At 44.5% G+C, this 25,582-nt stretch overlaps 1 protein-coding gene across 2 annotated transcripts in view; it reads right to left on the bottom strand.

Moving 5' to 3' along the window:
* Positions 1–7,630: 7,630 nt before the first annotated feature.
* VWF (von Willebrand factor) overlaps positions 7,631–25,582 on the bottom strand; it is a 119,333-nt gene continuing 101,381 nt past the window's right edge. Inside the window, exons 44-52 of one of the 2 annotated variants that reach the window (XM_036298336.1) lie at positions 25,179–25,289; positions 24,342–24,522; positions 23,476–23,516; positions 22,812–22,928; positions 13,520–13,618; positions 12,763–12,891; positions 12,207–12,246; positions 9,830–9,927; positions 7,631–7,948 (exon numbers count right to left, since the gene is read on the bottom strand). In XM_036298336.1, the coding sequence (XP_036154229.1) occupies positions 7,760–7,948; positions 9,830–9,927; positions 12,207–12,246; positions 12,763–12,891; positions 13,520–13,618; positions 22,812–22,928; positions 23,476–23,516; positions 24,342–24,522; positions 25,179–25,289 (1,005 nt within the window). In that variant the 3' untranslated portion in view covers positions 7,631–7,759. Of the gene's footprint in view, positions 7,949–9,829; positions 9,928–12,206; positions 12,247–12,762; positions 12,892–13,519; positions 13,619–22,811; positions 22,929–23,475; positions 23,517–24,341; positions 24,523–25,178; positions 25,290–25,582 lie in introns of those variants that run through there. The other variant, XR_004965910.1, reaches the window with a different exon arrangement.

Genomic DNA, 25,582 nt, shown 5'->3' with positions numbered 1-25,582 from the left:
TCTCTCTCTCTCTCTCTCTCTCTCTCTCTTTCTCTCCCTCCCTCTCTCTCCCTCCCTTCCTCTCCCTTCTTTCCCTTTCACTCTCTCTTTTAAAAAAATTAATGGAAAAAATATCCTCGGATAAGGGTTTTTTTTAAAAGAGCAATAACAAGTGTCAGTAAAAATGTGGAGAAATTAGAATCCTCATATATTGCTAGTAGGAATGTAAAATGGTACAGAAATTTAGAAAATAGTCTGGCAGTTCCTGAAAAAGTTAAACACAGAGTTTCCATATGATCCATTCCATTCCATTCCTAAGTATATACCCAAGAGAAATAAAAGCATATGTATACACAAAACCTTGTACTTGAATGGTATTTATAGTAGCAAAAAGTGAAAATTCAAATGATAAACAAGTGTGGTATATCCACACAAGGGAGTATTATTCAACTATAAAAAGAAATGAAGAACATATACATGTTATAATATGGCTAAACATTGAAAACATTATTCTAAGTGAAAGAACCCAGACACAAACACCATTTATATAAAGTGTCCAGGATAGGCAAATCCATGGAAACGGAAAGTAGCTTAGCGGTTGCCAGGAGTTAGAGTGGGGGGAGGTGAATGACTGCCAGTGAGTGTGAGGTTTCTTTGGGGGATGATGAAAGTGGTCTAAAATTAGACAGTGGTTGTACAACTCTGTAAATATACTAAAAATCACTGAACTGTACACTTTTAAAGGGTGAATTTTATGGATGTGATTATATCTCAATAAACCTGTTATTTTTTTAAATGAAATTCCTAGAACTGAAAATTAAAATAACTAAAAGGAAAAATTCATCGAATGAGCTTAATAGCAACTGGAGAAGGCAGATAAAGGATCAATGAAGTAAAAGATAGATGAATAGAAATTATCTAATCTAGAGAATAGAGAACTAAAGATTGAAAAAATAATTAACAGAGCCTCAGGAACCAATGGGACAATATCAAACAGTCTAACATATATGTAATTGGTGTTCCAGAAATAGAAGAGAATGAAAATAGAACAGGAAAATAATGGGAGAAACAGTGGCTGAAATCATCCCCAAGTTTGATAAAATACATTAACTTCCAGATTTAAGAAGGTCAGCAAAATTGAGCAAGAAAAAATACAAAGAAAATTCACAGCTAGATACATACAGAGTAGTTTCACTGCTCAAAACCAAAAATAAAATCTTGAAAGCTACCAGACTAAAATGGTATTATACATGGACAAAAGAATGAATATAATAAAAATATGAATTAAGACTGACCTCATCAGAAAATAAAGACCAATAAAGTGACACCTAGAATGCTAAAAGGAAAAAAAATAACTACCAACCCATTATTCTGCATCCATCCAATGAAGTTATCATTCAAAAGTGAGGGTGAAATACAGACATTTTTCACCAAAACGGAAGCTGAGAGAATCTGGTAGCAGCAGAACACTGCAAGAAATGCCAAAGGGATTCTTCGAGCTAAAGAGAAATGATAACAGGGAAATTTGAATAAGAACTGATCCTGATGGGAGTGTTTTGTATCCCTTTCTCACATAGGGGAGGAAAAAGAGATTGAGAGCCAACAGTTCAAAAGGACTATTAGCCATTGAGTTTCCAATATCCTGCAAGCCACTACCCAAATTAGAGATTTAACTCATTAATTGGTTATCTAATGGTTTGCAAACAGCATTTTAAAAAATATAATAGGGTAGAGTGAACCAGAAAAGGATACAACAGAAAAAACCCTTTTAAAACAAAATCAGATACAATATAATAAATGCCCATGTGATAAATAATATACTTTCTAAAAACCTATTAATAAAACTATAGCTCATTATGTTGAGCGATGTCTTACATAAATATCACAAATATCACTGTGACATTCTTCTTAAAACTTAATGTTGATTAACTAGTCTCCTTTTATTAGACAATGAGATCCATGTAACTTATTGTCTCTTCTCTGACCTGCCTGTCAGGGAGCTCATAGATAAATTTTTACTCCATTACAGTACCTATTCTTAGTCTAGGTCTTGTGATATAATAATATGCTCCCAATCCTTCATTATTTGACAATTGTTCATTTTTCCTTGTTTTAAGTTTTATTATATCTGAGTTTTTCTTCTTACAAAATGTTTGATGACTAATAAATAATAAGTAAAAATATTTATCTGATATAGTTAAAAATCATAATGGATTAAAAAAGCAATTAGGGAAAATAATAATTACCAAAATATTGAAAACAGGTAACTTTTTTATTTTATGTATTTGTATTTAATTTTCCTCACCATGAACGTGTATTTTTATTTTTTATAAAGCTAATTTTAATTTGCTTATGAATAACAGGCATCAGAAAAAGTGGGATTTATTCCTTTGTCAGTGAGCAAGCCCGAAGATTTATGGTAGTGTGCTTTACTCTCATGTTTGCTAAATAGAAAGAGGATCTGACAACCAGCTACCTGGGCACTGCCATCCTTGAGCAATTTCAGCAGAAGTTAACTTAGATGGAGAGTTGCCAGCCAGAGAGAAATAAATTATATTCTTAAAGTTTCTGGAGGATTTGCGAGGTTGTCAGTAGGAGCCAAAGAAAGACTTCTAGTACATCTTAAAATACCAGAAGGGTGGACAGGGCTAATTGCATTGCTGTGGTCCGAACAAATCCATGCTTGGCTCCACCTCCTCCTTCCTATATCCATCAATAGTGCATGCGGCTGCTAAAGCGTTATCATCTTAACCAAGAATGGAGAATGTCTAGATAGGCAGCTGCGTGCCTGTCTTGAGCACAGTATTGGGCATTCAGGCAGACTCTTTAGAGAAAAGGATAGACAAGCTCCACTTTAGACCCCAATGCCTCTGGCCCTCTAGCCTTACCCCACAATGGAAGTTGGCAGAGAAGGTGCGCATGGAAACTGGACCAGAACCTGAGGCTGGTGTTTGGAACCCGCCATACCACTTACACAGCCTCTTCAATCAGCCAGCAAAGTGGCACAGGTTGCCACATAGAGACAATTCAGAGAGTATAGGAGGTTGCTGGAAAGGGCCATATTGGGTCCTTGGCTCCCAAAATGATGGGCACATGGCAAGACACAGTGTGAGAAGCAAATGGGCACTCCCGTCAGCATCTGGGGAGGGGAACAGACAGCTGGGCAAGAGCTCTGATGTCTGGTTCCAAGAACACAGTCCAGGCAAGTAGAAGAACATAGGGTATCACAGTCCTCTGGGAGGCCTCAACCTTGTCTAAGACTTTTTTTTCTCCACTTGCCACTTGCCTTTGATTTAGAACTAACTTTGCTCAATGGGACCTCTGTCCTGGACCAGGGTCCGCGTGGTTCCTGGAGGTAGCTCTCCATACCTGTCACAAAGGACTATGAGTGGCACCACCTTCCAGTCCCTTCGGCTTACTGTTCATACCAACAGAATGGGCACCTCCCCACTTCGCGCCTCTCTCAAGAACCACCAGAAACAAGGCACCCAACAAAATCCCTGTCCAGGTCAGATCACTCCTGCCCTGGCACACCTGTCTGCTCAGGATAATTTGGGAGGCGAGGCAGATAATGCCCTCCTCCCCCAAACTCAATCTTAATTTGCTTTACTTCTAAGAAAAACCACCAAGAAAGAAGTGCCTGGGTTTCCCTGCACCCTGAGTTGCAAATGCCCTTCCTGAGGGCAGGTTGGTTAAGGGCTGGAGGAGACTTCCTGAAACTGGAGGGGCACGCCAGGGATGCCGAAGTCAAAATTGTTAGGGGTGAATCCTAACCTCTGTCCTCCGCAGACTGTTTCTGAATTAAACTCTGCGAGGTGGTTGCCTACTCTCAACACTAACATCCAACAACTTGTAACAAGGATGGAAAAACTCGCTGAGGTAGGAATCGGTAGTCCATCACCCAAAAAGCCCCTGCTCCAGTCCTCTGCCTCTTGTCCTACATTTTCTCTCCTCCATAGAACTTGCTCGACGGGGAAAGGGATCAGCTCCCCTCACCACCCTCTCTCCAGGTTCACTTGAGGTCACCCATCCAGAAGGGCAGGCGTTAGGATGCGTCTCCTTCACCCCAGCCCCTCTCCGTCCTACAGCTTGCCCAGGACCTGGGTCCCCAGCAGGGAAGACTCACCTTGCAGCCCAGGGGTGGCCATGCTGCTGGCACACAGGACGCCGAACACGGACTGCCCCGCTGCTGCACTCTCGGCTGGACAGGCTTATTCCGCTGGAGGCTAATTCCATCTCGGCTCAGCTGGGTCTGGACGTGCCCGCCCCTTGCCTGTTGCCGCCTGCTCCTCCCCAATCCCTCCCCAGGCCACCCGGCGGGCGCCACCGGAGGCAGAGCGGGCTCTCCCGCTGAGCCCGGAGCGCAGGAGCGCCCGCAGTGCCACGTGGGGAAGAGCGCTCGTCCGCGGTAGGGTGGCGTTTGGACACCTGGTTAATGGAGCTGAGGGGCGAGACAGTAAGTGCTGCCCGCTCTCCTCGGCCAGGGGGAGGTGCCTCATAACCTGGGCTGGGTGTGAATATTCAGCCGGATTATCTGGTGAACCGTCTGGTTGATTAGTTTCCAATCCCACCCGCAAAGCCTCCTTCCTGCAGCCCTGTCCTGGGAAATGCCCCGGGGTGGGGCGCCTCCCTGCACACCTTCCTTCACTCGACCCACCACCAGCTGTCCCCACCTTTTTCTTGGCTAAAAGGAGCAGGAGTCAAGGACTAGGTACACAAGGGACAGGTAGGACAGAAAGAGGGGCTGCAGGTTGTAGAAGAGCTTCCCCACGAGGCCCTGGGACAGGGTTGAGGAGGGAACCTGTGGAAGCCGGGACCCAAAGAACCAGAGGACTGCCATACCTGTGGAACAGTTAGGCACCTGGCCATGGGCAAAGGGTTGAAGAAAAGGCTTCAGAAAGCCTGTTCTGGATGATGGAATCTACAATTCCAAGATGCCCTGGAGCTAAACAAGTTCCTTTATACATAGGGCCGGGAAAATGAAAAAGTAGGATGTTGAAATCAAGTGTGCTATTTATGACCATGACCTTTCAATGTGAAGAATGTTATCTCCCCACTCTATATGAGGAGCCTGTAGCAGTAAAGGGGAGCAGACCACGCAGCATGAGCCAGGGGCAGAGCAGAGGGAAAACCAGAAGATTTAGGTCCCAATCCTGAGCTTTATTCTGCTCACTAGGAGTAATCGTGGCTCATGTTTATTATGCAGGACTTCCTCTTCCTCAGGCACCCTTTAACCCACAGTAGTAATATTTCCTTCCAACGACAATTCTATGAGGTAATTACTGCTAGTATACCCATCTTGTGGATGAGAGACTGAGGTGTAAAGAAAAGATCAAGCAACTTACCTCTAAGGGTATGTGGGATCCCAAAGTAGGCAGCCTGCTCCAGATTCTGTGCTCAAAACACTTTGCCATTCAGCTTCTTTCTCTCCCAGACAATGTCCCCTCCCCACTCGCTTCCAGGGGCCTTCTCCATGTCTTTTCAACACCAAGACAAGTGGGCAACTTTCCACCATCCTTCCTTTATCCATTCTCTTTCTTCTCTCCCTCCGGCACTTTCTTACCCCCTAGTCCCTGTACACTCCCTCCTTGACATTCCCCCTAAGACTCTGACTTGGAGGGACTGTCTCCTCTGGTCTGAGGATGAGCAAAGACGAAGTCCCTGAGACCAGAGGCAGACCCTCCCCTTGGGAAACTTGCAGAGTAAGAGAGGTTGTGCGACACCCCCACTATCTCCACCAGTTTCCCTTTCTGCATCCTTTCTACCCTGCTCCCTTTTTTTCTTAAATCAAAACATGCAGCCTGATTCAGTTTATTTTTTTTTATTATTGAAGATGAAATGTCATATCTGTTAGTAGGAGGAGACATTCAGGCTTTGACGAGTCAGGAAGTTGGGAAATTGACACCTTATGCTAAAGAGGTAGCCTTTCTGCTGAGTCTCTCTGTAGAGCCTTATGCCTCCAATAACACCTCATCCCCAGGTGCAGTGTTAGGCGATCAGTTAGGAGAGAGACAGGCGATGCCTTGCACTGGATCTGGTTTCCTAAAGAGACCTTAGAGGCTGCTCAGCATTGGAGGCAGGATGATGGATGGAGAGATGACAACCTTTGAATTATTGAACAGTTATATAAAACTTCTATCCATTCTTCCTTCCCTCTACCCTACTAAACTCCCCCTCTAAACCTATTTAACACAATCCGTGCCATTTGCTTGTAGTGTATAGTCCCTTGAGGTTGGTCCCCAGAAGTAATGGGAATGGTTGAGACCTAGAAATGCAGCAGCCCCTGGTTCCCACAATAGCAAGGGCTGAATCTGTAAGTAGCAGGATGGGGTGGCTCTAGTGGGCCTCCCTGGAGTTCTTGCCTGTGGGTCAAGGCACCTGAGTTCTGAACTGGCCCTGCCACCTAGCAGCTGTGTGACCTTTAGCAAGTCACTGGAGTTCTTCGAGCTGCTTTCATCCTCAGTAAAGGGGCAGGGGAGAGGCAGCAGGTTAGATGATGTCTAAATCCTTTCCAGCTCCATCATTCTTTCAATGAGTTGAGTCTCTCTTGGGTTAAAAGGATCTGGAAGGAAGATCAATTCTCCATCAAATTCCTGTCGCAAATCTAGACCTTCCCTTTGTTCTCAGGGAGAAAATACTCACCAGATTCCATCATCTTGCCAGCATATACATGTACACTTTTCTCATACATTTTAAGGAAAGACCATCTCACTTAGGGATCTGGGACTGGTGAAGTTCAGTGTTATCTGCATCTCTTTTCCTTCTAAGAGGATGCCTGGAGCAGGCACGGCCTTGGCATCCAGTATGCGGCCTGAAAGAAGCCCAGCTCCTTACCCCTCAGGACAAAGAAAATGCCCTGTGCTCTGACACTGGTGGTAGAGACACTTCCCCTTTTGAGCCTTGATGTCACTATTTTTATTCTTGTCCCTTCTCATATTATTATGGAGCGATTACAGTTATCCCAGACTTTCCAGTTTATTTTATTCTTCCAACCCTACAAGTAAGACTCACATTCCTGTTTTCCAGATGAGGAAACTACATCTGAGAACCACTAACGGGCTTAGTTGAAGCCACACCGGAGAGTAGGGGCCTTATGTGGAACCCAGGTCTGCCCCCAAGTCTGGTGCTCACCACCCATGGTGACCTGTGGGGATGGGACCATGTTCCAGTACCTGCCAGCACCCCATCTGCAACCCCCTCAGTCTCAGCACCTCTTCCTTCCACAAGTGCCACAGAGGAGACACAGGGACTTAGCTAAGGGCTCAGAGAAACCCTTGCACGCCTGGCCACACCTCTTCTCTAGAATGCCAGCCACACTGGTGATAGCCATGTCTATCTTAGCAGGAGTGTGGCTCCAGAGCCCACCCCTCTGCCCTGCTCAAAGCCCCTGGATTCAGAGACTGGAGAACTCAGTGTTCCTGAGCAAATCCCTTTTACTTCAAGCCATTGGGCTGAGTGTCTGAGGAGGCCCGCCCCACACTCTCCTCTCCTCTCGGCACTGCATGGAGGCAAAGGCAGTGCCTCCCACAGACTCTGGGGCTACAGTGTTTTCAGGTGGAACCTGAGTTTCCTCCTTCAGAACCATCTCTGAACTCGCCCAGCCTACAGTTGTCAGATCGCCTGGGAGGACACAGTGAACCATTGCATTAGCCTTTTGCAAGATGAGAGATTGGTCTTTATTGTGGGCCCGGGAGGGCATGAGAGCAGAGGATACAGAGGACCAGGCAGCACTCTGGCTGGTTGGCAAGGCAGGCGGCATTGGGTGTCCATGGTAAGGGTCTCACTTGCTGCACTTCCTGGGGGAGCACCTGCACTGCATGGCATTGAGGACCTCATGATAGACGATGGAGCCATTGGTGCAGCGCAGGGGCACCTGCATGGGCTCTGTCCGCGTTGGGGAGCAGCAGGAGCACTGGTCCTGCACATCCTCCGTTTCGATGGAGTACAGTGCTTTGCTGGCACATTTACCCTGAAGTGGGACAGAGAGGAACAGAGCATGGTGATGGTGAAGAAGCCGGGAGTACGCAGAACTTAGAGGCAGCCTGCTTCCCCTACCTGCCCTCCTCCAAGTAAGGCAGGCCTGGCCTCCCCCAGGAAACCCAGGACAGTGGGGCAATTTGTAAAGGTAGGTCTCAGGGAAGTCTGAAATGCCTTCTGTCCTTATGGTGCCATCACACCCAGATCCCTCTAGCTCAGTGGTTCTCAACCTGTGAGACAAGACCCCTTTGGGGGTCGAATGACCCTTTCACAGGGGTCGCCTAAGACCATCAGAAAACACATATATAATTACATATTGTTTTTGTGATTAATCACTATGCTTTAATTATGTTCAATTTGTAATAATGAAATTGGGGGTCACCACAACATGAGGAACTGTATTAAAGGGTCGTGGCATTAGGAAGGTTGAGAACCACTGCTCTAGCTGCAATTTTTATGCATGTTTAATACAACACCCCCACCCCCACTTCCATAAATAACTCTCCATTCTCTTTGAAGGACTTGTTGAATCTTCCCTCTGGGGTCAAAGTTCCCAGTTACTTCAATAAAACATTTGATTTCACATAAAATGCTTCCAATTCTACCCAGCCAGCATGGCTCAGTGGTTGAGCATCGACCTATTAAACAGGAGGTCATGGTTCAATTCCCAGTCAGGGCACATGTCCAAGTTGTGGGCTCGATCCCCAGTAGGGGTGTGCAGGAGGTAGCCAATCAATGATTATCGCTCACCATTGATGTTTCTATTGCTCTTTCCTTCTCCCTTCCTCTTTGAAATTAATACAAATATATATATACTAGAGACCCAGTGCACAAAAATTTGTGCACTCGGGGAGGGGGGGGGGGCGTTCCTCAGCCCGGCCTGTGCCCTCTCGCAGTCTGGGACCCCTTGGGAGATAAAGACCTGCTGGCTTAGGCCTGCTCCCAGGTGGCAGAGGGCAGGCCCAATCCCTAGGTGAAGCCCCTGGTTGGGCTCAGAGCAGGGCCAATTGGGGGGTTGGGGCCCCAACCCCCTGTCACACACAGAGCCACAGGGCGATCAGGGGGTTTGGGCGCTGCCCCCTGTCACACTGATCCTGGTGCCAGGAGGCCTCGTGGCTCTGCTGATCCCAGTGCTGGGAGGCATATTACCCTTTTACTATATAGAATAGAGGCCTGGTGCACAGGTGGGGGCCGGCTGGTTTGCCCTGAAGGGTGTCCTGGATCAGGGTGGGAGTCCCCCCTGAGGTGCCTGGCCAGCCTGGGTGAGGGGCTGAGGGCTGTTTTCAGGCTGGGACTGAAGCTCCCAACTGCTCCTTTTTTTTCTTTTTTCTTTTTTTAATTCTGGGCCAGCTTTAGCTCTGAGGCTCCAGCTCTTAGGCCTCCGTTCCTGAAAGCAGGTATCTGGTTTGTTTCGGTTCTCGAAACTCTGTATCAACTCCAACTCTGAGATCCCAGCTCTGAAATCCCAGCCGGCTGAAAGCTGGTTTCTGGAGTTTTGTTTAGCATCTGTATTTGTTACAATGTTTGAAACTGCAGGCTCAGAGGCCTGCAGCGGCAGGCGGGGAACATTGGAGTCCTCCGTCACTGAAGCAAGCAAGCCTCATGTTAGTTTCAAGCTGCCTGGCTGCCGGCTGCCATCTTGGCTGACAGTTAATTTGCATATTGCCCTGATTAGCCAATGGGAAGGGTAGTGGTCGTACGCCAATTACCATGTTTCTCTTTTATTAGTGTAGATATTTAAATGCTTACAGTTCTTTTCAGTTTTCCTCCCTGTGAATTTTTCAGATCCTTCTGAAATGTAACTAAAGAGATATCTCCCAAACAAGGAGACTCCCCTCCCCGTGTAGGCCTCATCGAAGTCAGGGGCCCTTACCTGGCAGTAATGAATGTCCACTTCCTCTTCGGACTTACAGCTTCCCACTTTGACATACTGCAGCCTGGCAGTGATATCCTTGCAATCAGGCTCCTCACCTATGGAACAGATGAGAGGTGGGACCCGGGCCTGGCTGGGGTTCTGTAGAACACTCTCCAGCCCAGTTCCCTCACGGGGTTGGAAAACAGTGTCCAAATCACCAGAGCCAGCCACAGAGAGGGGAATTATGTCATCATGGTTCAACTGGTCCTTCATGTTCAGAGATGTAGTTATTGCTAGGTTTAACTTGGTTACTGGTACAATTTTAATGGCAAGACGAGCCTAAATTCCCTGTGCTTTGGTGATGTGGATGGATGGAATTTGCTTTTTATATAATTGAAGATTCTAAAAACCATAATGACTGTAGCAGTCATCTTATGTTTGTAACAATGTTCAGAAGCTAATGGGCAATGAAGTAACCAATACTAGTAAATATAATTAATATCTGCCCATCCCTGTCTTTGGGTTAAGAGGAAAAGCCAATATCAGGACCACATAAGGGCACTCACAGCCTCTGTGGGGGCCAAAAAGACCTTAGGAGCCTTGTGGAGTCCTCTCTGGGTATAGCCACCTGCAGGTGACTGGCATGGGCTTCTTTACATACAGGTGTTATGTAAAGAAGCATTCAGGTCAGAATGCTATCTTCCAGTGGAGAATTGTAAGACTTAATGGCAGCTCACCATTCCCTATCTGAACACAGAGTTCTCCATTCTCGGATGGCTCCTAATCTAAATCAACCCCAATTGCATATTAGCCTGCCTCCAACTTCCAAGTAATTTCATTTTCAAGGGAAAGCCTGCCAACTACATTAAGAGAATGAATAAGGAAACCATATTTAGGCCAACATCCTATATTCTTTCTCTGTGTATTTAAATCCCTGAGCCTGGTTTACTTTCTTTATAAAGCAGCGGTTCTCAACCTGTGGGTTGAGACCCCTTTGGGGGTCGAATGACCCTTTCACAGGGGTCGCCTAAGACCATCAGAAAACACATATATAATTACATATTGTTTTTGTGATTAATCACTATGCTTTAATTATGTTCAATTTGTAATGATGAAAATACATCCTGCATATCAGATATTTACATCACGATTCATAACAGTAGCAAAATTACAGTTATGAAGTAGCAACGAAAATAATTTTAATGGTTGGGGGTCACCACAAATGAGGAACTGTGTTAAAGGGTCGAGGCATTAAGAAGGTTGAGAACCACTGTTATAAAGGGTCTCAGCCTCCTGAACACACTAACCAACAAGGCCCTTTTTTCCTGGTTTTGTGGATAACAGTCTCTTAACCAAATGCTTTGTGTAGTACACCTAGGGAGAATTCACCTCCTCTGATGGTTTCCTGACTTCACTTTCTTAAACCATTCAGACAGGAATCATAGAAAGAGATGCTTTCGGATTGTGTTTCCTCAGTCTACAACTTGATTACAACAATTACAGTGGCTGTCAGAGTAAGCCATCAAGAAAAGAATGAATGATTGAATGCCAAAGGTATTCATGTTTTCACTCTTCCTTTCTCTACCCAAAAATGAACACGGCCTATGTTTTGTTTTGGAACAAAACAAAACAACAAAACTAAACCTAAAAAATATTAGTTCCGGCAAGTAATTCTATCTTCAGAGAAGAAGGCATTAACATTGGGATTCTGAATGTTATTTGTGCTCATGAACACAAGAATGTGTGGTAAGAACACTGATCTGCAGACTTGTTGAGTCCAGTTTCCAATGCTGCTGCTGTGAGCTATTAGGATCAACCAGTATAACATAACTGCAAGCTCAAGAGGGACCGAGAGTGAAGAAGGGGGGGTTAACACACTCAGACCAGCCTTATAAATCACGGAGAGGATTCTATGTTCTCTGTAGTCCCCACAGCACACAGTGGGTCTACTGTTAGCCAGGGGTGGCTTCCCTTGCTTCCTGAGATAGCTGTGTGACACTCAATGAATAGATGTGTATTGAGTGTCTACTCTGTCAAGATCATGGATCAAGGGTGTCTGTCTTCAAGGAGCTCCGTGTGGAGAGAGAAGATTTTCTCTCGTGGTTGGATTATGAGCAACCCAAGACTCTATGAGGGGAAAGGCAGGCAAGGGGCTGGAGACAGTGAGGAGTTTGGAGGAAAGGGGAAAGAGGTGATTCACAGGCTTTTGGAAGGGGATTTGAGCAGGGGGCAGTTTAAGAACATTCAGGGAGGAATGGCAATTCCCTGCAGGACTGAACATAATGACTGGCCGGTGATCAAGAAATATCTTTCTGGAATAAAGCTTACTCCAAAGAACAGTCCCTGGACTTGGTCTGATGGGTTTCCAGGGACAAGCTATTGGTAATGTACTTACATGTGTCACAGCAGGTGCCTGGAATTTTCATGATTTTCCCCTTAAGGAAACAGCAAAGTCCCAGATTAGTCACAAATAGTACATAGTGGTCAGCTTACAGGTCACTTCCCAGGCTAATTCCTGGGCTCACGACCCTGAGTTTAAGTCCCCAGATGTAAACTGTGCTTTCCCACCACAAATGTGAGAAGAATGACCACTCTACCTGACCAGGCTGAAACAATTTTGATTACTCTGAATCCTCTCCCAATTGAATCATCAGAATAAAATTCTCAGGGAAGATTGGAAATCAGTCTGCTCTCTCACCTCCCCTGCAGGATCACACATTCAGTCTCCCCCAAGGGAAAGGTATCTTTATAGCACCATATAGTACAGAGAGTTTTGTCTGTGCATCGGGCATCATATTGTGATTTCATTGATTTCTAAACTAGGTCAGAGATCTCCCGTGGACACTGGGAAATCATGTCAGAGCTGGACTACATGCTGCTCAGAAGGACCTCTGTTCTTAGAGTCAGAGATGGAGACTGTCAAGAGAAAAGCAGGAGCTCCGAATACTCACTCCCTGGGCCAGACATTTGTGTTCATCAAAGGGCGGGCAGCCTGTGACCCGCTTTTCCCAGATGTACTCTCCTCTCTCGTTGACCTTGCAGAAGTGACTGTCACAGCCATCCTGGAACATCTCATCACGCTGAAACCAAAGAAGGCAAATTTGAAGGTAGTGTTTGGTTACAAAGTCACTTCAAACCATGACCTTGAGTCCACGAAGTTTTTTAAACAAATTGGAAGACTATCGAACAAGAATGAGACAGTACCTATAAAGTCTCCCCACCCAGAATACACACAAAAAAGGTAGAGCCCTTATACATCTTATTAACTGTAAATAGGGCTGCATAAATGTAGAGAATCCCCAAATTCTTCTGATCACTTAAAAGTTTAAAGAATTAAGACATAGGAAGGTAAACTGGCTAACTAAACTGGACATCACCTCCCAAACCCACTAATTAATTTTGACTTTCATAAGTAAGAGTTTATTTCACCCTGTCTTTCCAGTCTCATTGACAACAGGCTGGAGAAATTTCTTAAACTTCAGCCAACTTCAAATCATGGGCCATACACCAACTTGTCAAGAAGAGTGACAACATAACTAAAACAAAGAGACAATTTTTGTCTTCTATAAGTTATTCATCTTTTCTTTATAAAATCAGAAAGAAACCAATATTGACTCAAACATAGTCCCTCTTTCTTGAAGAAAAGATCCCAAAATAGGAAACCAGTGGGTGATACGTGGGGGACACTTGAGTTCAATGGGCTCCCACCTGCAGAGTCATGATTTGTCCTCCCCTTAGCTGAATGGTGCAAGCCACAGGCAGACATCTCCAGCAGCATTCACCTGGGATATTCTCTTCCTTGTAACCCTGTATCCAGGAGTAAAAGCAGCCTTAGTTAACCTCCCCACAACATCCCAATTACAGCTAGGCTAATTTTGCCAGCTTCTCATCTCTCCTAGAGTTCAGAAAGTCAACATCCAGCGCTAACTAACCCTTGTCAGGTCTCAATCCCGTGGATAGCATTTCTTCCCTCCACAGATGTATACCTCACTCAAATTCTAGCAGCCAGACCTATGAAATTATACCTCTCTCCCGAGCTCCAGACTTTTAAGTTCAACTGTTTACTTGACAATTATTTATCTTATTGTTATCTTAAGACTTATATTCAAAAACTTGATTTTTGCCCCAAACCCCATCCTTGTTCAATCTTACCTATCTCAGCAAATAGTTTCATTACCCAGTTTCTCCAACTAGAAATCTGGGACTCACCCTTGAGTCTCCCTCTTGTTTGCACCCCCACCCCCACTCATCACCAAATCTTGCCAAAAATGCATCTCAAACTCATCTGCTGCTTGTCATGGAGTGTCCTCTGTCATCACCTGGTCTAAGCAATCATCATTGACCACTGGATTCTGATAATAGTCTTAATTTATCTTCCTGCCTTTATTCTTGTCCCTACTACAGGTCTCCACACATTTGCTAGAATGGCCTTCTTAAAATAAAAGTCTAGTCATGTTACTCTTTTGCTTAAAAACCCCCAATGGAGTTCTGGTTCTAATAATGGCCGAGTGACTTATATTGGACTGACTCTCCTGCAGATAACAACTTAAATGATTAACAACATATTTAAAACAATTATTCAAAGACACTGGATGGCCAAATCAGCAATAAACCATAGGTTATTTGATCCTTGAAAGAGGGAACCATAATGGACAAGAATCATGTTTAAATGGCTTTTCCCATGAGAGCAATCTGCACGGCACTGGATGGTTGGAACCTGAGAAGAAAACTGTAGTTGTATTTGCCTGAAGAGTCAGAGGACAGTGTTTGAAACTCCCAGAATAAGGGGGAAAACTCAAAAAAGGGGAAGTCAAAAAAAGAAGCCCCCTAATCTGCATATAAATTCCCTTCAAATCCTTGGTTAACCTCTAAATCAGTGGTTCTCAACCTTCCTAATGCCGCGACCCTTTAATACAGTTCCTCATGTTGTGGTGACACCCAATTTCATTGTTACGAATTGAACATAAATAAAGCATACAGATTGATCACAAAAACAATATGTAATTATATTTGTGTTTTCCGATGGTCTTAGGCGACCCCTGTGAAAGGGTCGTTCGACCCCCAAAGGGGTCGCGACCCACAGGTTGAGAACCTCTGCTCTAAATTATATATACACAGAGGAGCCTAAGAGGAGTCCAAGGACAAAACAACAGGTGGAAACTTAAAGACCTGAGCAGAAATTTCAGCTCCACACAGCACAGAAGAGCCAGGGTTTGCAGTCTGAATCCCACCAAGCTGGGGACTAGTCAAACACCTCATGTTTTCATTGACATCTCAAAAGAGCCAGACCTTAGGATTAAGCACTATGTTTCAGAACTCAGACATATGTCATATAAGAACTATGTCACCCTTGGATCAAGAGAAATAATGAAATAGACTGTCCCTAATATAGTTTAAAATCTAGCCTCCTTTAATTCTAATTCAAGGTGAACCACCAATAATCTAAGTTAGAAGCTAATTTAACATTCATCAGCGGAAATAGCAGAATTAAGAGCCTCTTCACATATCTCCCACCAATGTCTAATTCACAGTAAAACATTTCAAGCAAAGGAACTGGGGTGGAGGGGCAGGAAATGACCCACGTTTAAGAGAAAAATTACTCGCTAGCAGAAACCGGTTTGGCTCAGTGGATAGAGCGTCAGCTTGCGGACTGAAAGGTCCCAGGTTCGATTCTGGTCAAGGGCATGTACCTGGGTTGCGGGCACATCCCCAGTAGGAGATGTGCAGGAGGCAGCTGGTCGATGTTTCTCTCTCATCGATGTTTCTAACTCTCTATCTCTCTCCCTTCCTCTCTGTAAAATATCAATAAAATATATTTTTAAAAAAATTACTCGATAGAAACAGACACACAAATGACCTTCATATTGCAATCAGCAGACAGAAACTTTAAAATAACTATAATAAATATGTTAGAGTCTAAAGGAAAAATGAATATAATAGAGAAAAGAGATGGGGAATTTAGGAACAACCTGGAAACTTAAAAAAAAAAAAAAAAAGGAAACCCTAGAACTAGAAATATAGTTACCTAATTAAAAAACAAAACAAACAAAAAAATCTCACCAGATTGGATTAACTGTAGAAAAGAAAGGATCAGTAAATTTTAATACTGATCAATAGAAATTGTCCAAACTAAAGAACAGGGAGGAAAAAAGTTTGAAAAAAATATACAGAGCCCCGATAACCAGCAGAACAGTATCAAGTGGTATAATATACATGTAATCATAGTTCCAGAAAGACAGGAGAGAAAAAATGAAACAAAAAAAATTAAATAATAGCTGAAATTTTTCCCAAAATTGATTTAAAAAATCAAGTCACCGATCCAGGAATCTCCATGAATCCAAAGTAGGGAAAATGTAGAGAAAACTGTTAAAGTCAGCCAGTAGGAAAAGGTTGGGCGATGCACACAGGAAAATAAAAATAAAAATGGCAACTAGCTTGCCATCAGAAACAATACAAGCCAGAAGAAATGAAACAACATATTTAAAGTGATAAAATAAAAAACTTTCAACCTAGAATTCTATACTCAGTAAATGAAGGCAAAATAAAGATGTTTCAGATCAATGAAATCTGAGAAATGAAATGCCATTTGGCTCACACTAAAAGAAATGCTAAAAGAAGTTCTTTTTCAAGCTGAAGGGATATAATATAACATGGAATTTCAGATATACACGAAGGAAGTGCACTGGAAATTATAAATATGTAGATAAATATAAAATACCATTTTTAGTTTTTTCTTAAATTCTATAAAAGACAATTTACTGTTTAAAGCAAAATAATAACAATTTATCTCTTATGTAGAAATAAACCATGTCAAACCATAGCACAGTGATGGCGAACCTTCTGAGCTCTGCATGTCAGCATTTTGAAAAACCCTAACTTAACTCTGGTGCCGTGTCACATATAGAAATTTTTTGATATTTGCAACCATAGTAAAACAAAGACTTATATTTTTGATATTTATTTTATATATTTAAATGCTATTTAACAAAGAAAAATCAACCAAAAAAATGAGTTCGCGTGTCACCTCTGACACGCGTGTCATAGGTTCGCCATCACTGCCATAGCACAAAGTATGGGTAAAAGATAATATACATGAAATGGTATATTATTAAATCAAGGTAGACTACCATGAGTGAAGAATATATATTGGAGTCTCTAGAAGAGCCACTATTATCTCTATATCAAAATATTTTCTATTTTCATTTGTGATTTCTTCTTTGATTCATGGATTATTTAAAAATATTTTATTTCCAAATATGGGGGGGGGGGTATTTATATTACCTTGTTTATACTAATTTCTATTCATTTTATGGTGGTCATAGCATACAGTTTATATGATTTGAAATTTTTGGCCCAGAATTTGGGCAAGATAGGTGGAAATTCCCTGTGTGTTTGAAAAAATGTGTACTCTACAGTTTTACAATATAGTGGTCTATCATTTTCAATTAGGGCACGTTAGTTCACATAGTTTTCCAAATCTTCTATATCCTTATTGATTTCCCCCTACTTATTCTATCAGTTACTGGGAGAAATACATTAAAATTACCAACTAAAATTGTGGATAGGCATATTTCTCCCCCTAGTTCTGTTAATTTTTGCTTCGTGTATTTGTATGCATACAAATTTAGGATTCTTATATCTTCTAATGAACCTACTCTTTTATCATTATGAAATTACCTTCTTTGTTTTGGTAGCATTCCTCAACTTAAAATCTATTTTGTTTGGTATTAATATACCCATCTTAGCTTTCTTGCTCCTACTGTTTTCCTGGGATATCTTTCCCATCCTTTGACTTTCAACCTGTCTGTCTCTTTAAATTGGAAGTGCATCTCTTGTAAACAGCACATTAGTTGGGTCTTGCTTTTTTATCCAAGTCTGACAATCTCAATTTTTAATTGGGATTTGATTTTGTTTTGACCATTTACATTTAACGTAATTATCCATATGGTTAGGTTTAAATCCACCATTTTGCTATTCATCTGTTGTCTTCTCTGTTACTTAGTCTACTATTAATTCTTTTCTGTCTCCTGGTTGAATCAAGTTTATTGTATCTCCTCTAAAAGCCTTTTAGCTGTATTTCTTCATATTACTATTTTAGTGGCTACGCAGGTTTATACACTTATCAAACTTCAACAAACTATATACTTACTATATGTGCTGTTTATTATAGGTAAATTATATCTCATTAAAATTAAGACCGTCTATGGCTTCCCATTGCATTTATAATAAAATCTAATCTCCTTAGCATGTCCTGTAAGGCCTGACATCAGCCTTTCCTAATTTTCTGACCTTATCTTATACCACCATCCCCTTGCTCTTGACAATCCAACCCTGTGCATCTTCTTGGTCCATGAACATGGCCACCTCCTTCTCACTCGAGGGCCTTTGTGGGTGATGTTTTCTCTGCCTGGAGTGCTCTTCCCCACACTTTGTATAAAGAGCCTTTTCTCTCTCTGCTGGTTTGGCTCAGTGGACAGAGTGTCGGTCTGTGGGCTTAAGGGTCCCAGGTTCCATTCTGGTCAAGAGCACATACCTGGGTTGCAGGCTCGATCCCCAGTGTGGGGCATGCAGGAGGCAGCTGATCAATGATTCTCTCTCATCATTGATGTTTCTATCTCCCTCTCCCTTTCCCTCTCCCTTCCTCTCTGAAATCAATAAAAATATATATATTAAAATAAATAAATAAGTAGCCTTTTCTCATCCCTTAGTAATCATTTTAAGTATCGTTTCTCAGAGAAGTTTCCCAAAATACAAAATACATACACACACACACATACACACACTTTATAACACTTAACACAATTTGAAATTACCATTTGTTTAATATTTTGTTCTCTATGAGAGACATGCAAATTTCAAACTATGTCTATGCTGTTCATCCTGGTCTCCCAGCACCTGACTCTTAGCAGCCACTCCTATATCATAAATATGTAGGTAAATACAAAATACCATTTTTAGTTATTTTCTTAAACTCTGTAAAAGACAATTTACTGTTTAACGCAAAGTAATAACAATTTATCTCTTGTATAGAAGTAACTTGATTGAATAATATACCATCTCATATAGGTACTCTCTTACCCATACTATGTCCTATGGTTGTCACATGGTTCACTTCTACATAAGAGATAAATTATTTTGCGATGAGTTGAGCAAGAACCTTGATAGAGGCTTAAAGTGAGAGGCCTTCATGTATATCTGCTTTGGAAAAAGCAGCAGCTTCTGGACAACTTGATTTCACTATCTGGCAAAAAATGCCCCCAAATTTGGAAGACAACATAGGATAACCAACTTTTTATTTTGCAAAGGAAGAGTACTTTAAACAAAGTTAATAAAATAAAAAGCTACCCTCAGCTGTCTCATCATTGTCTTCAAATTGAAGCTCTTTTAACTCTCCCCACCACTCCAAAAAAAAAAAAGGAACAATCTCAATTTTTTTAAGAATAAATTTAGTTAAGTGGGAAGCCATCTATGTTGTTATTATTTTTCTTATTTTGCCACCCTTAGATATCCCTCCACTGGGGCCCTGGGGTTTCTCTAACATGAATCTCCAGCAGATCAATTTGGAGCCCCAAACAGAAGACCTAGTCCCTCCTCACCAGTCCCTTTTCACAGCACAAGGGCTGATGCTCTGAACCAGCAGGAAGAGTTAAGAATGGGCAAGCTCACTCAGAAATGAATTTAGCCGGACTGGTTTGGCTCAGTGGATGGAGCGTTGGCCTGCGGACTCAGGGGTCCCGGGTTCGATTCCGGTCGGGGGCATGTGCCTTGGTTGCGGGCACGTCCCCACTGGGGGGCGTGCAGGAGGCAGCTGATTGATCACTCTCGTCGATGTTTCTGGCTCTCTATCCCTCTCCCTTCTTCTCTGTGAAAAATCAATAAAATATTTAAAAAAAAAAAAAAAGAAATGAATTTAAACAATTTGCTACTCCTGAGTCAAGCTTCTGCACTCAATGTATCCCCAGGGAATAGGCCAGAGAGAAAGCTGGTGAGGACAGAACTCAGAACAAATGAGGGCAATTGGGTCAGGCCACACACTCCCCTGGGAAGGTCACTGTGGGGGTTGGAGGCCCCCAGGTCGTCTTTCACTGGTGAGCTTTAAACTGTGTTTTCAAAAATGCACTCTTCCGGGAAGGTGTAGGGATGAAGTAAATGGAAAAGGAAGAAAGAGTTGGAACAAACATTATGAGCACATGGGAGTGGTTCCAGCCAGGAGGAGGAGGGCCCACTGGAGGAGTATCTACGTGGTCACTACTAAATGGGGCTTAAGTCGGGCAGGATATCGCCGGAGCTTGGATCTGAGCATCTTACACGCCGGAGCTTGGATCTGAGCATCTTACAGTGGACGTTAGGAGGAGAAATAGGAAATGCCCTTTGCTCAGTCAGGCCCAGGGAGAGGTAATTGGATAAAATCTTTACAGGAGAAGTGAGGGGGTGAGGACAAAGGAGGAGGGTAGCCACCCTGTGAAGGGGACAGGGGCCATGAGGGCAAAATCCACACACAGAGAGGCAGAGGGCACAGTTCAGCCAGGAATAAGGGGAAAGAAAGGGTGTTATGGGAGAAGAAAGAACAGGAGGAAGAGGCAGAAAGAATGCAGGGTAATAGGAGGGGGAAGTGATTTTAGACCTGGGGTGTGGAGTTGGGCAAGAGGGCCAGGAGGAGGAGAGGGGGTATAGCAGAATTCACTTGAGGGAGTAAACTGGTTTGTCTGCTGCCCTGGAAGCCGAACGCAGCTGCACCAGGGCTTGTGGGAGCCCTGCTGTCCATTTCTAACTCCTGCTTCTGCCCATCTGTTCCCCATTCTGCTTCCTGGAGAATCCTCTATTCCACATTCGATCCCTTGCTCAAGGTCAGCTCACGGTCATGCCCCGCCGGATGCCTTCTCGGCGTTCCATGTCAGGGTGACCTCTCTTCCTCACACTTTCCCTGAAAGTTCATCAGTCAAGCTTCCTGCCTACCACCCAACAGCACAAACCACCTGCTGCTGGTCTTTTCGGTGCAAACACTGTCTCCCCTGGGAGGAAATGAAGGACTCACTTCTCTGCTGACACTAACACTTTAGTCTGATGTAGGCAGTTCAAGCAGAACTGCCTCAGCCTAATTCACCATAGCTCCCCCACCTGCAGGAGGCCTCCCTGAGGCCTTCCATTGCAGAGAAGGGCAATAAAACCAGTGAAGGATGCTGAGCTAGAATGGGGGCAACTGAGGCCAGTTTTGGTGCAGGTTAAGAGATACATAGAAAGAGGGCTAACCTAGGGGTTTCAAGAGGGAGGAGGTCAGTCTACTGCCCTGGACATATATCAGAATATTGGAAGGAAGGAGGAATAGTACACAAACCAAAGGGGTCGGGAATTTTAAAAATATGTATTTAGAACAGTGGTTCTCAACCTTCCTAATGCTGTGACCCTTTAATACAGTTCCTCATATTGTGGTGACCCCCAATTTCATTGTTACAAATTGAACATAATTAAAGTATAGTGATTAATCATAGAAACAATATGTAATTATATATGTGTTTTCTGATGGTCTTAGGCGACTCCTGTGAAAGGGTCGTTCAACCCCCAAAGGGGTCTCGACCCACAGGTTGAGAACCGCTGATTTAGAACCTCTATCTAGATTGGATTTGAATGCAGAGGAGGGTACCATGCCATCTTCTGACCACCAGAGGGCGCAGTTTGAGAGTTCACAAGCTCACCCTCCAGAAAACCTGAGGACAGCCTTGGTGTGGATCTCTTGCTGCACTGATGGTAGGTAGTTCAATGGACATCCAAGGTAAAAGGGAAGCCACAAACTCCAGACATCAGTCTTTCATTCATATTCAAGCCCAGTTCTATTCTAGGGGGTTGTTACACACACACACACACACACACACTCACACACACATAAACACACACCCCTAAAACATCAACTGTGCTTTTTTTAATAGTAAAAACCCGCTCTCCCACTCTTAGTGGGCTTCTAATTGAGGCAGGAATGTCCTCTTTAAACCATTCTATCAAAAATAGCTGTGTCTACTCCACATAAATGTATTAAGCCCCTATTCTGAGTATGACACTATGCCAAGTGCCATGAAGAACACAGATGCAGAACACTCTCTTGTCCTCGAGAGCATATAAAGCAACCGTATGAGTGTCCCTCATCCCTAACCACTCCTGATGTCTCCCCCTCTGTGCTGCTCCTCTCAGGGAGGTCTCCTCCAGACTCGGCCCCAGACCCCTCCTGCTGCCTTGCAAAGTTGAAGAGAGAAGCCTTCCCTGTGCACCATCTGAAAGAGCTGTTACTGTGTTCCCTGCATCTGGCTCCCAAGAAACTCCCCTGACCACGTGTGGTCTCTAAAACAGCAGGACCCCAGGCACAGCGGGCGGTTTGGGGAAGAAGCCGAAGCATCCTCCTGAGCGTCCAGCTCTGTGACGTGGGGCTAAGAGTCATAATGAAAACAATAAAATGCTGGTTGTCATCTCCCAAACCAGCAATGACGCATTTACTCCGAATCCACCCTCAGGAGGGACTGAGAGCACACAGTCATTGTGACCTAGCGCAAACAGGGTAAATATTTTAAACCGCCTCAATGTCCCATAATAAAAGCGAAGGTTGTGGCACATCTTTTCCAAAGAAGATGGTGTATAAACTTGCACAGAGTAGGTGTCTGATGAATATTTGCTGGCTAATTAACCTTTAGTGTTCTCAAAAATGGTAATGATGGTTTTTTAAATGTGTAAAAGAAAATACAGAACTGTAAATATGGCATCACAAGCCTTGCAAATATTGTGCTTATTTTAAACACACAAAAAGAAAGTGTTTAAAATGCACAAAACTAAACTGTAATTTCTGAGAGGGGAAATGTGGGTGGGTGGGTGGGTGACTTGGGCTCTCCATGACAGGTGTCAAATATTGCCCACAATCAGAAAATAAGGAAAATTTATTTTAAAACCCCAGTGAGGTCCCATGGCTTGGGCCCACGAGTATTCAGCCCACCCCCTAGGTCCTCGACGACCCTCTCACCTCGGGGCAGGCCGTACAGGTGGTCTTGCTGCACTCCAGCTTGAATCCGGAGATGATCCCCACCTGGGCGGTGCAGTGGCAAGTCGTGCACACGTCAATCATCATACTCTTTCCAGGCTGGAATCAGAGTCACCACGGTCAGGCCTCCCAGCACCCCAAACCCCTGACTTCCCCTCTCACCTCAGCCCCATAAACGGTTTCCTTATGGGGGGAGCCTCCCATAGCTGCCCTGAGCCATCACCCTGACCCTCTTGCTGTCTCCAGTGGCCCACTCCCTTCCCTGCCTTCCCACCTCAAGTGTGGCAATGGTAAGAGTGAGGGCTTCCATGCCAGAGAGGGGGCCGGGCAGTGGGAGTGGGGGATACGTTGAAATGTGCACAATGACTGCAGAGCACTTCTCTGTACGCATTAGAAATGCTCATGGGCCTGAAGTGGGGCTGGGAGATGAGTGCCAGACCGGGTGCCCAGACCCTAGAGAGTTAGGAAGACCGCTGAGGCCAGGCTCCAGGATGCTGGGAAGCCCTGGAGGCAATGAGCGTGCATTGGGGGTAGGTCTCCCAGTTTCTCTCATTTCCACATTAGAATGACTGAGTGGCCCACCCTTCCCACAGCACCCCCACTTCTGCCCCACCAACTGGCCCTGGAGAAGAAGGCAACAGCTTACCCCAATGATGGTGCCATTGAGCATGCAGGCCTGCACAGGCTCTGGGGAGAGAGAAGTGCAGGTGTGAGAGTACAGAATACCCTGGCCACCCCTGCCCTGCACACAGCTGATCCCTTCAGGGCTTTCTCCTCCATCTGGGCCTCTCTCCTACATCTGCCCTTCGCTACATTCCACCTCCAGGCACTGTGGGTCCTACTGCCAGAGCCATAGTGGCCTCACTTCCCCCAGGTCTGGCGAGGAGAGGCAGGCTGCCTGTTGCCCAGCACCCAGCCCTCAATGAGAAGACCCCTGAGCATCCTGGTAGGGAAGGCACATGTTTCAGTGATTCACATGGAAGGGGTGAGTGGGAGAATCTTTGGATTTATGAAGAATGCAATTCTACTCCGGGAACTTTAAGTCACAAGATAAAATCATACAAAGAATTCAGAGCAGGTGGTAGCGAGCTGTTTGTTCCTGTTGCTGTTTGTTTGTAGGGAGGGGGTGGACATTGGAATACCTTCCCTAGCAGAGGCAATACCATGAATAATCACAAAGGTGGTTTCTAGAGTCAGAGAAATGAAGGTCCAACCCCAGCCCCACAGCTCACTAACTCCCGTGAGCTGGTGGAAGCAGTAGCAGTCCCCACCAACCAGGGTTGCCATGCCCGTGACATGAGATAGTGGTATAAGCCATCACTGAGCACCATTATGACCTTCAGGAAATGGTTCTATTTCTCTCATCTTATTTGCTTTGTCACAAAAGCATTAGGAACAGATGGGAAGATTTTGATCCTGCCCATTTCCCCGAGTTGCTAAGAAAGCAAAGAATTCAGGAGCCCTTCCTGGAAACCCAGGCCGGAAGGTGGGTCCCTAGATAGGGTGCCTTACCACAGTGGCAGGTGGGGCAGCACTCTGAGCTCGCACAGCTCAGCTGGAAGCCCACAGGGCAAGTGGGGACATCCAGCTGGGGGCAGGAGACATTCCTCTGTTGCACAAAGACCTCCTCCTTTACTCGGACACACTCATTGATGAGGCAGGGGTTCTCCGGGGAGGCCCAGTGAGAGCCAACCTGTAGTTAGAACACAGAGTCCCAAGGGGAGTGCACTGTTCCCTCAGGGAACTGGTCTGGGCTCTTCAATCATGCCCTGGGTTAACATCTCAGTCTCATCCACCAGGTAAAGCCCAACATTGCAATACACTATAGCAAGCATGTCAAACTTGTGCTACAGCCAGGGTTACAGAAATAGCTCGGGGACGTAGGGAACAGAATAGTGTTTGCTTCTCTGTGATAGAAATGTGTACAATGGAACTCATGAAGAAGTCGGAGGAGCCTGTCAGGGTTGGTGTGGGGCTGAATAGCAACTCAGCCTGTGGGTTTGGTGGGGTGGCAGGCCCATGGCACATGAAGGGTGGTGAGGCCATCCCTATACCAACCACTCAGGGGAAGCAGGACCTCAGATTCACTGACATAAATTCCCTAGGCATTCACAGAACTCTTAGAGAGGGAATTGAGCTTCTCCCAAAATCAATGAAATGGGAAGCCTGAGGCCATCTTAACTAGTTCCTAAGGGGCAAGGCAACCCAGTTGATGTCTGGGTAACACCAGCAGCTAATTAACCTCCTGCAAGGAAAGCAAAGGGCAGGGGATGAGCTCTGATTTTATAGGTGAACCAAGGCCAGCACTAAGCTACAGAATAGACAACCCATCCTGAGGCCCCAACCTACATCCTTCCAGTACGTCTGGGAGTCCCCCCGTGGTGAGCCAATCACCACCTCACAGGCAGATGGCAGGCACCTTCCACAGCATTCGCCTTCATGTAGGACATAAGTGAAGCCCTGGAAAAAACACAAGGAGCAGAGAGTGAGGTCAGGCCAGCAGCAGAGACATGAGTGTGCTTATTGCTCCACAGGTGTACTGAGCCCTGGGGTTTTATAGAGACACTGCTGGCCGGAACGGTTTCATCTCTGTCATCCACCAGCCTCAGAACTATGCTAAGAAGTGGCTAGGAGGCATCAACCATTGAGTCACTAAGATAGTGACTCAGTTTCACCAGCTGAAAAGGCATAATCCTGCCCTCTTAAAGCTTCCACTTTGAGACCAACATCCAGTTCATGAAAAGTATTAAACA

This window comes from Myotis myotis, unplaced genomic scaffold, assembly GCF_014108235.1.
Source record: "Myotis myotis isolate mMyoMyo1 unplaced genomic scaffold, mMyoMyo1.p scaffold_m19_p_3, whole genome shotgun sequence".
Lineage (NCBI taxonomy): Eukaryota > Metazoa > Chordata > Mammalia > Chiroptera > Vespertilionidae > Myotis > Myotis myotis.
The sequence above is the reverse complement of the archived record's forward strand: the minus strand, read 5'-3'. Positions and strand labels throughout refer to the sequence as shown.